Raw genomic sequence first — 18908 nt, forward strand, 5'->3', positions numbered from 1 at the left:
GAATTACTTTGAGATGCAGCCAGTGCTGATTGGGTACGCTAGCATGGGCACCCCATGCCCTCGAGTACTCACCCAATTGATCTTTATTCATGCGTGGGGTGAGATCAGAGTTGGCAGCCTTGATGATTATGGGAGTAGGGGGCCCCCATCAGCCTGATCCTGTCCATATATGTGCACCTTCCAGTCACTGGATAATGATCAAAAGCAGGAAGGCTGGCTGATTGGGCTCAGTGCCTGTGGACCAATGCCAGCGCTCCTAATGCCATCCAATAGAAACTGGATTGAACCATAGACCTCCCTGATTTGAATAGGCCACACTCGGCAGTGAGCTTGCCAATTTAGTCATCAGAAGAGCTGGCATGTGTGTACCATCTACACTGATACTGACACTGTGCTGGTGCAATCACAGCAGTATTTTCTGGTTACGGCAAAGATACATCGAGACTATCTGAATGATCTGACTCTCCCCCCCGACCCTTTGCCTGAGTGAAAGAAAGACTTACATTTATATAGCGCCTTTCATGACCACCGGATGTCTCAAGGCACTTTACAGCCAATGAAGTACTTTTGGAGTGTAGTGACTGTTGTAATGTGGAAAATGTGGCAGCCAATTTGCACACAGCAAGCTCCCACAAACAGCAATGTGATAATGATCTGATAATCTTTTTTTTTTATTATGTTGATTGAGGGATAAATATTGGCCAGGACACCGGGGATAACTCCCCTGCTCTTCTTCGAAATCATGCCATGGGATCTTTTACATCCACCTGAGAGGGCAGACAGGACCTCGGCTTAACGTCTCATCCAAAAGACGGCACCTCTGACAGTGCAGCACTCCCTCAGTACTGCATGGGAGTGCCAGCCTAGATTTATGTGCTCAAGTCCCTGGAGTGGGACTTAAACCCACAAAGTTCTGACTCAGAGCTGAGTGTGCTCCCCATACAGCCACAGCTGACACTGCTGGGGACAAACTCTGCCTTTGTTCTACTTTCCCAACACAATCGAGGCATTTAGAATGGGGTTGCCTCTGTCTTGTGAAAAGGAGGTGCTGCTGGTTGCCAGGACTTGCTCCAACATACACACAATGTTGGGCCAGCCAAGGGCCAGTATCGGTGTAGGTGCAGCATCGCGTGAGAGTGCATCGGTTCAGGACAAGACGGTGGCCACGAAGCGCTTTCTGACACAGGTCTGACTGTGCAGCCGCACTGTGCCACCACCAGTACACCTCCTGGAGATGGCGCACCACAATGAACCCAGGTCATCCCCAGCTGCCAGCTCCCGCTCCTGAGCCAGCGGGCTGGCAAAGTTGGAATATGTTTCTGGGGGCAATTAATCTTCATGCCGCTGAGGCTTCATTTCCATCCAAGTCTCGGAGTGCCACGATACGTGCACAGGCTTGGCAAATCAAGTCAGCTAACCATCGCAGGTTGACTCGTCACCCCTGGCACCAGGGCGATGGGAAGTCACCTCGTGTCGACTGACTGTGAGGGTCAGATATAGAATGAGTTGATCAGCCAGTTCCACGTGGGCACGGGATCACAGCACCAAACATGGTGCTAATTGGTCCTGAACAGGTTATCTCACTCCGAGAGAGTATGGGACAGCTGCTGGGGGTGAGAGGCCTGGGGACGAGGAGCTGGGGGAAACCTAAAAAAACCCACAAAAACAATCCCAAAACATTGCCCACACCACTGCAACACAAATCGGACAAAAGGTTAACAGAAAAAACAATCGCATTTACTTTTGGAGTCCTTTTGAAGTGTATTTGAACTTTTTAAGCCTCTACTTTAACTGTATTAATATCACTAACCCATCTTGTTACCCTCTCCAGGTAATGTGCCTCTGCATCTGGTGGCTGTGATTTCCTACTCTCCCCCAGCCGTTAACTATCCACCTGGCTTGCATGCAGATGTTACAGCTGTTACCATGCTTCCCCTCCCCTCTACCCAAGCTGTGGCTGGTTGCACATACCCAACACCATGCAGCCAATAGTTGAGGCATGAGATGCTTGTGCCCGGACCAGGGGCCATTTTATTTTAATGTTGAGAGGGGAGGGGGTGGACCCCAGTCATTTCCCTCTATCATCCGACCCTTCCCCTTCCCCCTCTCCCTCCCATTGTCCTCCCTTTCCCCCAACCCCTCCTACTCCCTCTTTTCCTCCTCCCCGACCCTTTCTCCTCCCTTGCCCATTCTTTACTCACCTGCTTCACCCGGAGACTTAACCTTGACTCACTGCGTGCAAAACCACTGGAGATCAGCGAATTACAAGTCTGGCGTATAATGCACACTTCAGTAAATGTCACAATTACTTCCTGTAACACTTTGGTCACTCCTGAATTGTTAGAACACAGTACACCCTCTGATTCACTATGAGCAATGCCTTGAGAGATCTGCTAATACTTACCAAGAAAGAGATGAGAGAGAGAGAGATGATGAACAGACGGAATTCGTTCGATTTTGAAACAGGAATACTGAAAGCCAGACTCTCGTCCTCAAATCCAGACTAACTCTCTCGATCCAGTATATATATATATATAGAAAGTCCCTCTTTTCATAGCTTATTTAATCATTCCTCATGGCTCACCTATCTTAAACCCAGTAGCAGCCTCATGACAGGAGCATCGCTAGGGGCTGGATGGTCCCATTATGCAGCACCCCAGGTGTGACCCAACTAGTAGAGCATTGTATGGCTTTAGTATGCATTGTGGGACTTTGAACCCAACTTGATAGAAATGTTAGGTATTTTATTTAATAGTCGCTGCAATCCTCTCTTGAAGACACAGAGTCATTACTGCATATATGCAAAAAGGCGGGTATATGGATTTAGGTTACAGATCAGCCATGATCTCATTGAATGGCGGAACAGGTTCGAGGGGATCAATGGCTTGCTCATGTTTCCATCAAGGAGCCCTAGTAAAGTTGAAGTCCGTGGAAATCAGGGTAAAACTCTCCACTAGCTGGAGTCATATCTAGCACAAAGGAAGGTGGTTGTAGTTGTTGGAGGTTAAGTATCTCAGCCCTAGGACATTGCTGCAGGAGTTCCTCAGGGCAGCGTCCTAGGCCCAACCATCTTCAGCTGCTTCAGCAATGATCCTCCATCCACCATAACGTCAGAAGTGGGGATGTTCGCTGATGATTGCACAGTGTTCAGTGCCATTCACAACTCCTCAGGTAATGGAGCAGTCCGTGCCGCATGCAATAAGACCTGGACGACATTCAGGCTTGCGCTGATAAGTAGCAAGTGACATTTGCGTCATGCAAGTGCCAGGCAATGACTATGTCCAACAAGAGACAGTCTAATTGTTATATATGTAAACTTGTATTTACGCTGCTCAACCCCTGGAGTCCCAAGGGATCCCATAATCCCGTGGGAGCACAGGTATTTAAGGAGGCTTCACAGGTTGGATACCTACAATAAAAGACTACAGTCACACTTTACTTTGAGCTCAGTCTGACTCTTTCTCCATACACAACAACTGGCGCCGAGATACAGATAGCGAACCCAAAGATGCAGAGAACAGTGGGCATCCGGGAGAAATTCTCGGAGGGAGATGATTGGGAAACTTTTGTGGAGCGACTCGACCAATACTTCGTAGCCAACGGGCTAGATGGGGAAGAGAGCACTGCCAAACGAAGGGCGATCCTCCTCACTGTCTGTGGGGCACCAACGTATGGCCTCATGAAGAATCTGCTCTCTCCAGCGAAACCCACGGAAAAATCGTATGACGATTTGTGCACACTAGTCTGAGAGCATGTGAACCCGAAGGAAAATGCTCTGATGGCGAGGCACCAGTTCTACACCTACAAAAGGTCTGAAGGCCAGGAAGTGGCGAGTTCTGTCGCCGAGCTAAGACGCCTTGCAGGACATTGCAAAATTGAAGGACATTTGGAGCACATGCTCAGAGACTTTTTCATACTTGGCATTGGCCACAAAACCATACTTCGCAAACTTCTGACTGTAGAGACCCCAACCTTGAGTAAGGCCGTAGCAATAGCCCAGGCGTTCATTGCCATCAGTGACAATACGAAACAAATCTCTCAGTACACAAGTGCTGCTATAAGTACTGTGAACAAAGTGATGTTGTTTTCGAATCGTAACGTACAGGGTAGGTCACACATACCTGCAGCTACACGTCCGCAGAGGTCTCAGAGTCCACCATCAAGGGTGATGAATGCAAGGCCATTAACACCTTGGTGGCGCTGCGGGGGTGATCATCGTTTGCATTCATGCCGATTCAAAGGGTACGTTTGCAAGTGCTGTGGAACAATGGGATACCTCCAACGAGTGTGCAGGCGAGCTGCAAAGCCTGTTAAACCTGCAAACCACCATGTTGCAGAGGAGGACAGATCCACGGAGGATCACGACGAACCAGAGCCTCAGATCGATGAGGCAGAGGTACATGGGGTGCACACATTCACCACAAATTGTCCCCCGATAACGCTGAATGTTGAACTAAATGTTGAACGGTGCAGGCTAGAAGATGCCGAATGACCTACTCCTGCACCTATTTTCTATGTTTCTATTTTCTATGACTCCTGGTGTCAATGGAGCTGGACACAGGCGTGAGCCAGTCCATCATGGGCAAAAAGACTTGCGAAAGGTTGTGGTGCAACAAGGCCAGTCTTAACTCCAGTTCGCACGAAACTAAGAACTTACATGAAAGAACTTATTCCTGTAATCGGCAGTGCTACCATAAAGGTCTCCTACGATGGAACAATGCACAAGCTACCACTCTGGGTGGTACCGGGCGATGGTCCCACACTGCTCAGCAGGAGCTGGCTGGGAAAGATACGCTGGAATTGGGACGACGTCCGAGCACTATGACCCGCTGACGACACTTCGTGTGCCCAGGTCTTAAACAAATTTCCTTCCCTGTTCGGACCAGGCATCGGGAAATTCCAAGGAGCAAAAGTGCAGATCCACCTAATTCCGGGGGCATGACCCATCCATCACAAGGCAAGAGCAGTACCGTACGTGATGAGAGAAAGGGTAGGGATCAAGCTAGACCGCCTGCAAAGAGAGGGAATCATTTCCCTGATCGAGTTCAACAAGTGGGCCAGTCCTATCATCCCAGTCCTCAAGGGAAACGGCACCATCAGAATCTGTAGCGATTACAAGGTAATTATCAATCGTTTCTCCCTGCAGGACCAATACCCACTACCAAAGACCGATGACCTCTTTGCAACGCTGGCGGGAGGAAAGATGTTCACGAAGCTCGAACTGACTTCAGCCTACATTACGCAGGAACTGGAGGAATTATTGAAGGCCCTCACCAGCATCAACGTGCACAAAGGTCTTTTTGTTTATAACAGATGCCCGTTTGGAATCCGATCGGCAGCGGCGATATTCCAGAGAAACATGGAAAGCTTATTGAAGTCGGTCCCGCACACCGTGGTCTTCCAGGACGACATCTTGGTCACAGGTCGGAACACAGTCGAGCATCTGCAGAACCTGGAGGAGGTTCTTAGTCGACTCAACCGCGTGGAGCTCAGGTTAAAACGCTCGGAGTGCGTTTTCCTGGCGCCTGAAGTGGAGTTCCTGGGAAGGAGGATTGCAGCTGTGGACGGCATCTGGCCCACCAGGTGAAGACGGAGGCAATCGAGAACGTACCGAGGCCACAGAACGTGACGGAGCTGCGGTCGTTTCTGGGACTCCTGAACTACTTACCAGGTCTCAGCACACTGTTAGAACCACTGCATGTCTTACTACGAAAAGAGGACGAATGGGTTTGGGGCAAAAGCCAAGAAAATACCTTTGTAAAAGCGAGAAAATTGTTATGCTCAAACAAATTGCTTGTGTTGTATGATCCATGTAAGCGTTTGGTACTAGCATGTGATGCGTCGTCATATGGCGTCGGGTGTGTAATGCAACAAGCTAATGATTTCGGGAAACTGCAACCGGTTGCTTATGCATCCAGGAGTCTGTCTAAGGCTGAGAGAGCCTACAGCATGATTGAGAAAGAAACGTTAGCATGTGTTTATAGGGTAAAGAAAATGCATCAATACCTGTTTGGGTTAAAATTCGAATTGGAAACTGACCATAAACCACTTATATCCCTGTTCTCTGAGAGTAAAGGGATAAATACCAACGTATCGGCCCACATCCAGAGATGGGCGCTCACGTTGTCCGCATACAACTACGCCATCCGCCACAGGCTAGGCACAGAAAACTGTGCCGATACTCTCAGCAGGCTGCCATTGCCCACCACAGGGGTGAAAATGGTGCAGCCCGCAGATCTAGCCATGGTATCGATGCGGACTTAGAGTCCTGCGTTCACAGATGTAATACATGCTCGCAGTTAAGCAATGTACCCAGGGAGGTGCCGCTAAGTTTATGGTTTTGGCCCTCCAAACCGTGGTCTAGGGTACACGTCGACTATGCAGGCCCATTCTTGGTAACATTTTCCTTGTGGTTGTAGACGCGTACTCTAAGTGGATTGAATGTGAGATAATGTCGGCTAGCACATCCGCTGCCACTACTGAAAGCCTGCGGGCCATGTTTGCCACACACGGCCTACCCGATATCCTGGTGAGCGACAACGGGCCATTTTTTACCAGTGCTGAGTTCAAAGAATTGATGACCCGTAACGGGATCAAACATGTCACATCTGCCCCGTTTAAACCAGCGTCCGATGGTCAGGCAAAGAGAGCAGTGCAAACCATCAAGCAAGGCTTGAAGAGGGTAACTGAAGGCTCACTGCAGACTCGCCTATCCTGAGTCCTGCTTAGCTACCGCACGAGACCCCACTCACTCACTGGGATCCCACCTGCTGAACTGCTCATGAAAAGAGCATTTAAGACAAAGCTCTCGTTAGTTCACCCTGATCTACATGAACAGGTAGAGAGCAGGTGGCTTCAATAAAGTGCGTACCATGATAGCGCAAATGTGTCACGCGAGATTGAAATCAATGATCCTGTATTTGTATTAAATTAGGGACAAGGTCCCAAGTGGCTTCCCGGCACTGTCGTGGCCTAAAAGGGGAGCAGGGTGTTTCGGGTCAAACTTTCAAATGGACTCATTCACCGGAAACACTTGGACCAAATTAAACTCAGATTCACGAACTATCCTGAGCAATACACCTTGGACCCTACTTATTTTGATCCCCCAACATACACACCAGTGGCAACCGGCACCATGGTTGACCACGAAGCAGAACCCATCATCCACAGCAGCCCAGCAGGGCCCAAAACACCAGGCAGCCCAGCAAGGCCAGCTGCACAGCAGCCCAGCGAGGGCCCAACAAATGATTCAATAACCCAACTTTCACACCGAGACGATCAACCAGGGCAAGAAGGGCCCCAGATCGACTCACATTGTAAATTGTTACACTATTGACTTGAGGGGGAGTGTTGTTATATATGTATACTTATATTTACTCTGTACAGCCACCAGAGGGCTCATCCCCATGGAGTCCCAAGGGATCCCATAATCCCCTGGGAGCACAGGTATTTAAGGAGGATTCACAGGTTGGAGAGGCACTCTGGAGACCTGCAATAAAAGACTACGGTCACACTTTACTTTGAGTTCACAGTGTTCAGTCTCACTCTTTCGCCATACACAACACTAACCACTTCCCCTTGATATTCAGTGGCATTACATTGCCGAATCCCCCACCATTAACCATTGGCCTACTCTTGTTCCTACGTTCTGACTGCCGTTTATGAGCTTCCACCAGCTTGTGAAGAAAATATTCCAATTTGTCTTTCTTGGATCCAAAGTGGGTGACCTCACACTTCCCCACATTGCACTCCACCTCCACCTCCCATAGTTTTTCTCACTCACTGAGTCTATGTCCCTTTGTAAGGTCCTGTTCCCATGAACACAATTTACTGTGGCTCCTAATTCAAGAGTTATCTGCAAACTTGGAATACACAACTCTGCAAGTCCTTGATATATCTGGTGAAAGCTGAGGTGCAGTACAGCTCCCCGAGGAACACCACTCATCACATCCCTGCAATCAGAACAACCCTTTGTCCTTACCCTCGGGGCTGGATTTTCAGCTTGTCGCCGCCTCGGTTTTCTCCCCGGAGGGACAGCAATGGCAGCGGTGTGCTCTTCCGGGTGGGCGGCCAGCTTCCAGCGCCCCGCCGGGGTTTTCGGGGCGGGTTTCGGCGGGGCATTACCGCGAGCCGGTGTGCAACAACCCTGGTTGTGACATCGGCTCAATTTTTGACTCCCGCCCGATCCGTAGCACTCTGTGGAGCACCCTGGTGGGACTGCCTGTGAAGGTGGGTGGTCCGAGCTACAGCGGCTGCAGTGAGGTAAGTCATGTCCACCTTGGGTAAGTGTGATTGTTTTTCGATTTGTGTTGTGGTGGCATGGGCTATGTTTTTGGTGGGGTTTTTTTTTCTCCCCAGGCCTCTCTCTGGGCGCTCCCAGGCCGACTGTTTAGCTTGGGATTTTCGCAAGCTCAGCCGGCCTAGTGCCCCAAGACAGGTGTGGAACGCCTCCCTTAGCGCTCCGCCCCACACTCAGGGCCCAGTGCCCAATTTTGTTGACTGAAGCGCAAACTGTTCCAGGGTCAAACTTTAGTGCCCCACCGCCATTACCGCCCCAAAATCAGCAAAGTCGAAAATCTAGCCCAGAGTCTGTCTCTTACCTCCCAACCAATTACCAATGCATGTCACAAGGTTACCTCTAATTCCATGTGCTTTCATTGTTGCTAATAATCTCTTTAAACAAGCAAATGTACTGGCAGCCCTGACTGCAGCATGATTTGCAGACACAGAGTCAATGAGACTGACTCATCCTGGCTAATTATCGCCCAGCGGGATCCCTGCTACATCACCATGCTGCCGGCTTCACTGCAGGCTGTAGGATCGATCCAATACCCGCTTGATTTCCAACATTGCAGCTAGCTGCAAATTTAAACTATCGAGCAGCCCTTTCTGCCAGTATACAAGTACAGCAGAAGAAACGCTGAAGCGAACAATGATATATGTTACAGTTTAAATTGGCAACACTTTTATCAATATTTTACAGTTGTATTGCATACACGGGTTAGCAAGCAAATTGCAGGCAATGGAGTCGCCAAGATAGTCACCAAGAAATCCAATAGGGAATTCAGAAGAAACTTCTTTACCCAAAGCGTGGTGAGAATGTGGAACTCGCTACCGCAGGGAGTGGTTGAAGCAAATAGTATAGATGCATTTAAGGTGAGGCTAGACAAGCTAGACAAGAAGGGAATGGAGGGTTACGCAGATAGATTTAGATGAGGAAAGAAAGGAGGAGGCTCGAGTGGGGCATAAATGGTGGCATGAACTGGTTAGGCCGAATGGTTTCTGTGCTGTGTATCCTATGCGACAAAACCAGAGATCGTGATGATTAGGATTTTATGTCTCACTAATTCCTATCCCTCTTCGTCTCTCCTGACTCTCTCCTAACTCTTGCTGGGGTACAGTTCCACAGGAGACCCTCTGGTCTCCTGCACAATTGCCCATTACTTAAAAGTGTGAGCTTAGGTATTGGGTGCTGGCAGGTTAATCGACCATGGGGAGCATGGTGGCCAAGCCCAATCCTGTGCTCGCTTGTCGTCCCTGCACGCGTACTTCCAGCAGGAATCTCTGGGTAACAATCAGGGTCGGGAGACCTGGTGATTGTTGCCTGCTGAGGGGCAGCGAGGCAAATTGCAGCGTCCCAACCTTCACCCAATCCAGCACAGACTGGGCGCTGGTTCCACACCCTCCTGGTCCATGGGGCTCAGCTACTTACTGGACAATCTCACTAAGGATTGGGGGAAGGGGATTGTGGAGAGGTGGCTTATTATCAAGATCCCCATTAAAAGAAAAGAACAAAGAACTTACATTTATATAGCATCTCTCACAACCTCTGGATGTCCCAAAGTGCTCCACAGCCAAGGAAGTAATTTTGGAGTGTAGTCACTGTTGTAATATAGGAAACGCGGCAGCCAATTTGGGCAGAGCAAAGTCCACAAACAGCAATGCGATAATGACTAGATAATCTGTTTCAGTGATGTTGGTCGAGTGATAAATATTGGGCAGGACACTGGGGAAAACTCCACTGCTTTTCTTCAAAATAGTGCCGTGGGATCTTTTACATCCACATCTAAGGGCAGATGGGGCCTCGGTTTAACGTCTCTTCTGAAAGACGGCACCTCCGACAGTGCAGCTCTTCCTTCATACTAAATTGGAGTGTCAGCCTAGATTTTGTGCTCAAATCTCTGGAGTGGGACTGTTTTGACAAACTTCTGACTCAGAGACGAGAGTGCTACCCACTGAGACATGGCTGACACCAACATACAGTAGCAGAGCAATAGCAGGTAGGTTTGTGCCTGCGGGTTCTGATTGTAACTGGGCCATACACACACACGCAGCCAACCTGTACTCTCACAAACCTTTGCATCCATCTTCCAACGTAAAGCAACTGGAGGCATCATACATCAATGATCATCATAGTCTCCCCTCATAGTGCAGTACTAGTGCCCCCATTGGCACCCTCACCTCATGTCTGTAGGTCTATATCTACTCCTATTGACTGGGGTCTGAAGTCAGAATTCGAATTACACTTTGCAAAGTCACGCAGAACTTGGGCTAGGCGGTTCCAATTACACATTCCAGAGAAACTTGTGGGTGTGGCTTATCCTCCAAGGGGACCAATCAGCAATCAGGTCATGTGAAAATGGAGAGCCAATCAGAGCATTTTCTAGTGCAAATAGCTCTGTCCTTAATTTTCACAGTTATGGAAAGAGCAAGGAAGTGGAATTAATTAGATAGCTTTTTCAAAGAGCCAGCACAAGCATGATGGGCCGAATGGACTCCTGCTGTGCTGTATACTCCTGTGGTCGTTAACTAACATAGGTACAGTTTCTAAATCCAGCCCATAATAGTGTTAGCTTGGGAACCACCTCAGTCACAATGCAATTGGAGTTTCAGGTAGGAAAAAAGAAAGACTTGGATTTATATAGCGCTTTTCACCACCACCAGATGTCTCAAAGCACTTTACAGCCAATGAAGTACTTTTGGAGTGTAGTCACTGTTGTAATGTGGGAAACATGGCAGTCAATTCGCGCACAGCAAGCTCCCACAAACAACAATGTGCTAATGACCAGATAATCTGTTTTTGTTATGTTGATCGAGGGATAAATATTGGCCCAGGACACCAGGGATAACTCCCCTGCTCTTCTTCAAAATAGTACCATGGGATCTTTTACATCCACTTGAGAGAGCAGATGGGTCCTCAGTTGAATGTCTCGTCCGAAAGACGGCATCTCCAATAGTGCAGCACTCCCTCAGCACTGCACTGGAGTGTCAGCCTAGATTTATGAGCTCAAGTTCCTGGAGTGGGACTTGAACCCACAACCTTCTGACTCAAAGGCAAGAGTGCTACCCACTGAGCCACAGCTGACACCTCAAACGCCACGCTCAAGTTTTAGATGAGAAAATGTCGAACGACCGTTGAAAGCATTAGGCCCGACATTTGCTAAATTTGCAACACATTAGAATTTTACTCCAACTTTACACAATTAATAATTTCTTTAATTTTCACCAAAAAGCAATTCAGATGATCTGTGGAAACATTCACAAGTCTGGCAATTGCAAGTTGTCTATGAATTACCAGGTGACAGATTTCTGGGAATTCAAATACCTTAAAACCTACCAATATCAGGCCACTCTTAGAATGCACATCCAATTTAAGACCTCTTATTGCCTGCTGAACCTTGCTGAGCCATCTCTAGTCAACAGAGCTGTGCAGTAGCTGAACTTATATTAGCTTTGAGAATTGATGGGTGACTCTCTTATTGGCACACAGGTTCAAAAGACATTTTCATTTAAACTCGACACACATACTCTGAAAAATGATTAAATTGGATTTGAGTTGAGGCTGCCACTGGGTAAGTCTGTACTCCGATGAAACATTCATTTGACAATTGTAATGTGTTTAAATCAGTAATATTCAAACTGCAGTAAGTATTCATTATTATTTTTTTCATCTCTCACAGACAAGAGGGCGATGTTTTAATGCAGAGCTCGGGGCAGTCAGCACATTGCCTGCAGGGGGACTACAGCCAACCTCGGCTAGTATTCCATCAGTGCTTTTGCTCGTTCCCTGTCTGGATTTATTTCTTCACTCTCACTTTTCTTGATGGAAATTTATACAGTAGTGTAGTGGTTATTGGAACATAGGAATAGGAGCAGGATTTTCAGTCCCTCGAGCCTGTTCCACCAATTAGATCATGGCTGATCCGTGTCTTAATTCCATCTTCCCGCCTTGGTTCTATAGCCCTTGATACCCGTGCCTTAACAAAAATCTATCGATCTCAGTTTAGAAAAGTCGATAAAAGTGACCGTGAAGCTGTTGGATTATCGTTAAAACACAACTGATTCACTAACGTGCTATGCCTGTAGGTCCTGCAGCAACTGGCAACTTGAATGGGGGCCATGGGACACAGCACCTCCCTGGATGTCAGGTGCTAGAATTAAGGTAGCTGGGTAAGGCAGGACCCGATGTACTTTCTATATAAAAATAGAGAGCTATTTTTCACTGTAATACTTGAAGTGCATTATGTTACCTGGTTAGAAATGTAGCTGTTTTAGGGAGTTCACTGTCTCAAGGTTGATGTTATCTGGGTCAGTTGCTACAGGGCTTTATTTAGGGAACCGCTCCATTCTCCTGAGAAAAGCTGATGCACACCTTGTTCCTTTTGACCAAGTTAGTCATTATTCACCCTCGTAGGCTTTCAACTGAGACCTTAGAAAGTCCATAGGGTCTTTGCAATATATGCACCTGTGAATATGCTCACAGGTTTGTAGAGCTGTTGTCTCCTGGGCATGGCCAAAGGGGCCAACAACCGGTCCAGGCAGCGGGCGGTCGAGGGGATTGTTCAGCCCGACTGCCTGCCTCTCTTCAGCGGTTACATTCGAGCCAGGGTGTCCCTGGAGATGGAGCACGCGGTGTCCACCGGTACGCTCGCGGCCTTCCGCGAGAGGTGGGCACCGGAGGGACTGGAGTGCATCATCACCCCTGGCAACCAAATTTTAATTTGATTTTATATGTTTTAAAGTTTAATTTATTTAATTGCCGGGTTTTAGTGTCCCCCCAGTCAGGGGGCACTTGTATAATTTGCCTCTCGGTGCCCTAAAAAAAAAGGACACTTGAAAAGTGTTTGGCATGTCCCCTTCCTTTCCTCAGGGGGCACTTGAACTAACTGTTTATTTTTGTTCACAACGAAAAGAGTTGTAGAGCTGTTGTCTCCTGGGCATGGCCAAGGAGGCCATCAACCGGTCCAGGCAACGGGCGGTCAAGGGGGTCGTTCAGCCCGACTGCCTACCTCTCTTCAGCAGTTACATTCGAGCCAGGTTGTCCCTGGAGATGGAGCATGCGGTGTCCACCGGTATGCTCGGGGCCTTCCGCGAGAGATGGGCACCGGAGGGACTGGTGTGCATCATCACCCCCGGCAACCAAATTTTAATTTGATTAAAGGTTTTCGTTACAGTTTTAAATTGTTAATTTGTGGGTTCCAGTGCCAAAAGGGGGCACTTGTTTAAGTTTCTACTAAAATAGTTGTAGAGCTGTTGAGTTGGGAGTGGCTCAGCCAGTCACGTGATGGTCACAAGACTCAATAAAACCCCAGCCAGTTGGGTTCGGGGGATCCACGATGAGGGAGGTGGTTGTGAGCCTGGTGGATGAACTGGTAATGTGTAGTGTGATTATTAAATCTTTTGCTAATAAGGTTCTTAATAGCAATGTGTTGCTATGAATTCTTATGCAAAGAACCCATGAAGCAAATGCATTACAGTCATCATAATGCTGATAGTTTGGGGGCTGGGCACTGGACAACATCTCAAGAATCCTCTATTTTTGAAATTGGAAGGTAGAGTTGAGGTCAAAGATCAGTCAAGATCTTACTGAATGGCAGAGCAGGCTTGAGGGGCCGTATGGCCTACTCCTGCTACTATCCGTTAGGTTCTTATATTGTTGGGCAACGTAAATTCAACTAAAGAGTTACAGGAGCAAAGCTCCAAGAAAACATCACAAGTGACGCTATTTGAAATACTTCCCACGTCAGCTCCGAAAATAGTCAATTTGATGTGTAAAGCCGCTAAGTAGTCATCGACAACCCAAGAATGTTGACGAGCAGCATGGAGCAGCTTATTATCACTTGAAGAAGCCGTTAACTTGTCGCGTACTAGCACCGATTTTCAGAGCAGCTCAGATGCAACAAATATGTCACCTGCCACCTAAATATGCCACAGCAAAAGGTCTGGTCATGTGCTGAACAGTCGGGTGGTAGGTTCAATGGGAGAGTGGTGTTGATCCACACAGACTACCCAATGCCCACCATCAATCTATGAACTCCGCTCCCTTCGTTAAGTAAGTTTGTACAATTGTCAAGGCAGGAAGCTTGTTGAGGTACTTCGCCAAACTGGAGCTTTGAGAATATGACCCTTCCAATAGGTACAGGAGGAGGCCATTCAGCTCTTTGAGTCTGTACTGTTATTCTAGTAGAACATGGCTGATCTGTACCTGAACTCCATTTAACCACCTTTGGACCATATCCCTTGATACCCTTACCCAATAAAAATCTATCAATCTCGGTCTTAAAAATTTCAGTTGATCCACAGCTTTTTGGGGGATGGGGGAGGGGACGAGGGAGTGAGTTCCAGATTCCTACTACCTTTTGTGTTAAAATGGGTACCCTCTGTGGATGATGTATGGTGATCGTGAGCTTTTCTTCCTCCCCCTGTTTGGGGTCAGTGTGAGTGAGGGGCTGTTGACCGGTTATTGTTCCAACCCTGTACAGGAAACAAATGTAATGGCCGGCGATAAATGCCTGAAGGAAACTTACATTTGCCTTCCAGCAGTATGCTGTGTGCAACAGCTGTGCAGGAGATGAGACAGATGTGCTGGAGAATGACTGATGATCAACTTCGAAGTCCAGAACTCACTGATGCTAAGCAGTAGATGCTAAACAGACTGGAGCTCAAAGCATATGGTCGTAAGTTAGACTCAAGAGGGCCCTTGACCTTCCACAATATTAACACTGCCGGCTTCTCATCATTTAAGAACATAAGAAATAGAAATAGATCACACGGCTCCTTCGAGCTTGCTCCGCCATTCAGTAAGATCATGCTGATCTCAACACCACTTTCCTGCACTATCCCCATATCCCTCGATTCCCTTAGTGCCCAAAAATCTAGCAATCGCAGCCTTGAATATACTTAACGACTGAGCATCCACAGCCCCCTGGAGAATTCGAAAGCTTCACAACTCTCTAAGTAAAGAAATTTCTCCTTCCATCAGTCCGAAATGGCTGACCCCTTATTCTGAGACTATGACCCCTACTTCTAGACTCTCCTGCCAGGGGAAACAGCCCCTCAGCATCTACCCAGTCAAGCCCTCTAAGACTGTTAAACATTTCAATTAGATCACCTCTCCTAAACTCCACAGAATATAGTCCCATTCTACTCAAAATCTCCTCATAGAATAACCCCCTCATCCCAGGAAGCAATCTAATGAACCTTCATTGCACCCCCTCGGTCAGGTAAGTATATCTTTCCTTAGGTAAGGAGAACAAAACTATACACAGTACTCCAGGTGTGGTCTCATCAAAGCCCTATATACATAAGAACATAAGAAATAGGGGCAGGAGTAGGCTATTTGGCCCCTCGAGCCTGCTCCGCCATTCAATAAGATCATGGCTGATCTGATCTTGGCCTCAACTCCACTTCCCTGCCCGCACCCCATAACCCTTGATAATATAATTGCAGCAAGACTTCCTTGCTCTTATTACAGCTTTTTTTTCTCCCGTAAGATCTGTGTTGTGGTCTCACCCACCCTTCCCAAGTATCATTGAGTTCCCTCCTTGCAGTGTTAAGTGCATTTGCTCCAACGTTGGGCGCACTGATCTGCATGTGCAGTGAAGCCACTGCCTTAAGCGGGCTCTTGTTCTTACCTCCTGTGGAAGCTCCAACTTGGACCGATCGTTGGGCTCCTTGGATTGCAAGCCCATCAGATACGGAACCGGAGCGTCGAGGAAGTGCAGCAGGGAGGCCGGGAGGATGGGAACGTAGACATGCTGCCACTGGAAGGGGAAGAGGAGGGTCGTGATTCCTTCAGCCACCGTCATAAGCCGCTGGTAATCTGAAAGCAGACAGCAGATGTGTGTTTATTCATTCTGTGGAACAGCACAGGAGAGGAAGGTTTCAAAAAAGAAAGATTTGCATTTATATAGCGCCTTTCATGACCACCGGACATCTCAAAGCGCTTTGCAGCCAATGAAGTCCTTTTGGAGTGTAGTCACTGTTGTAATGTGGGAAATGTGGCAGCCAGTTTTCACACAGCAAGCTCCCACAAACAGCAATGTGATAATGACCAGATAACCTGTTATTGTAATCCTTCGCCAGTTCTGACGAAGGGTCACAGACCTGAAACATTAACTCTGTTTCTTGCCACAGATGCTGCTTGACCCGCTGAGATTTCCAGCATTTTCTGTTTTTATTTCAGATTCCAGCATCTGCAGTATTTTGCTTTTGTAACCTGTTTTTGTTATGTTGATCGAAGCATAAATATTGGCCAGGACACCGGGGATAACTCCCCTGCTCGTCTTTGAAATAGCGCCAAGGGATCTTTTACGTTAACCTGAGAGGGCAGACGGGGCCTCGGTTTAACGTCTCATCCGAAGACGGCACCTTCGACAGTGCGGCGCTCCCTCAGCACTGCACTGGAATGTCAGCCTAGATTTTTTTTGTGCTCAAGTCCCTGGAGTGGGACTTGTACCCATAACCTTCTGACTCAGAAGCGAGAGTGCTACCCACTGAGCCACAGCTGACACTTTAAAAGTCCACGTAAAGCTCAAAATATTATCCCATAAAATATTTAGTCCTCACTTTTTAAAACATTCTGTGTCAACATATCAGTATGTATGTGGAACCACTTCAGAGTATAGCACTTTACATAACAACGGTCACTGTTCTCCATAAAGTAATGATGCTCTTTTTTGATGTTTTGCCAATGTAATGAGGGTATTGATGGGTAGCCTCAATAGGCACGGCCAAGTGGGTTCCAGTTTTCATAGATAGAATTGTGGTCTACGGTTCCCAAAGCACCAGTAAAAATCTCAGAATCCCATACAAAAATTATAGCATTTGACTTTATTCGGTGGCCCTGATTATAGGTTATTACATTTGGCAGAAGATAAGAATAGATCAGATTAACAGTTACAATGAAAGTAGCTTGCATGACTTGCAAAATATTTCACAGTTAGTAATGTCATCAGTCTTATTTAACGCATGGGTACCAATACAGCACCGGATATAAAGACAGCTATAATATCATGCAAATAATTGTGCCACATTTTGGGGTTTGTAGACCATTATTTCTCCAGGAAAGATCTTGCTATGATTCAGATTAAACTATTATATTTAAGTTAAGTTCAGCTGTCAAGGGATTAAAAGCACAACTGCGTACAGTTTTGGTCTCCTTATTTAAGGAGGGATCATCATAGGCAGTCCCTCGAGATCGAGGATGACCCGCTTCCACACTAAAAATGAGTACTCAGGTGACCGATGAACTCACTTTAAACGGTGGAAGATGCCTGTGCGTGAATTCTTTTAACATGGGGTAGCTATTGCACGTAAGCCACCACCTGACAGAGCAAGGTCTTGGTCCAGTAGCAAGGCGATCCAAGATGACTGGGGACCAGGCTCCGCCGCATGTGCCAATACATACACACAAACTCAAACATAGTCCTACTGTCCTCCTTCCTTCCTCCTTCCCACAGGACCTCTCTCTTCATGGAATTCATAGTACATAGTAAATTCATAGTAAGGAGGGATATACTTGCATTGGAGGTAGTTCAGAGAAGGTTCACAAGATTGATTCCTAGGATGAAGGGGTTGACCTCTGAAGAAAGGTTGAGCAGGTTGGGCCTCTACTCATTGGGGTTGAGAAGAATGAAAGGTGGTCTTATCGAAACGTATAAGATTATGAGGGGGCTTGACAGGGTGGATGCAGAGAGGATGTTTCCACTGATGGGGGAGACTCAAACTAGAGGGCACGATCTTAGAATAAGGGACCGCCCATTTAAAACAGAGATGAGGAGAAATTTCTTCTCTCAAAGGGTTGTGAATCTGTGGAATTCACTGCCTCAGAGAGCTGTGGAAGCTGGAACATTGAATAAATTTAAGACAGAAATAGATGGTTTCTTAAACGATAAGGGGATAAGGGGTTATGGGGAGCGGGCAGGGAAGTGGAGCTGAGTCCATGATCAGATCAGCCATGATCTTATTGAATGGCGGAGCAGTCTCGAGGCCTACTCCTGTCCTTATTTCATCATATCAAAGGCAGTCCCTTGAAATCAAGGAAGACTTGCTTCCACTCTAAAGGTGAGTTCTCAAGTGACTGAACAGTCCAATATGGGAATTACAGTCTCTACATATATAAGTACATAAGTACATAAGAATTAGGAACAGGAGTAGCCATCTAGCCCCTCGAGTCTGCTCCACCATTCAACAAGATCATGGCTGATCTGGCTGTGGACTCAGCTCCACTTACCCGCCCGCTCCCCATAACCCTTAATTCCCTTATTGGTTAAAAATCTATCTATCTGTGATTTGAATATATTCAATGAGCTAGCCTCAACTGCTTCCTTGGGCAGAGAATTCCACAGATTCACAACCCTCTGGGAGAAGAAATTCCTTCTCAACTCGGTTTTAAATTGGCTCCCACGTATTTTGAGGCTGTGCCCCCTAGTTCTAGTCTCCCCGACCAGTGGAAACAACCTCTCTGCCTCGATCTTGTCTATCCCTTTCATTATTTTAAATGTTTCTATAAGATCACCCCTCATCCTTCTGAACTCCAACGAGTAAAGACCCAGTCTACTCAGTCTATCATTATAAGGTAACCCCCTCATCTCCAGCCTAGTGAATCGTCTCTGTACCCACTCCAA

The 18908-nt window shown here is 47.3% G+C and overlaps 1 protein-coding gene across 3 annotated transcripts in view; it reads right to left on the reverse strand.

Annotated features, from left to right (window-relative positions):
- LOC139280883 (DENN domain-containing protein 5B) overlaps positions 1–18908 on the reverse strand; it is a 340537-nt gene that overhangs the window by 99724 nt on the left and 221905 nt on the right. For all 3 annotated transcript variants that reach the window (XM_070900669.1, XM_070900668.1, XM_070900670.1), the window contains exon 4: positions 15915–16102. In XM_070900669.1, the coding sequence (XP_070756770.1) occupies positions 15915–16102 (188 nt within the window). The remainder of the gene's footprint in view (positions 1–15914; positions 16103–18908) is intronic.

The sequence above is a fragment of the Pristiophorus japonicus genome, chromosome 15 (assembly GCF_044704955.1).
Source record: "Pristiophorus japonicus isolate sPriJap1 chromosome 15, sPriJap1.hap1, whole genome shotgun sequence".
In the NCBI taxonomy this organism is placed as follows: Eukaryota; Metazoa; Chordata; class Chondrichthyes; family Pristiophoridae; genus Pristiophorus; species Pristiophorus japonicus.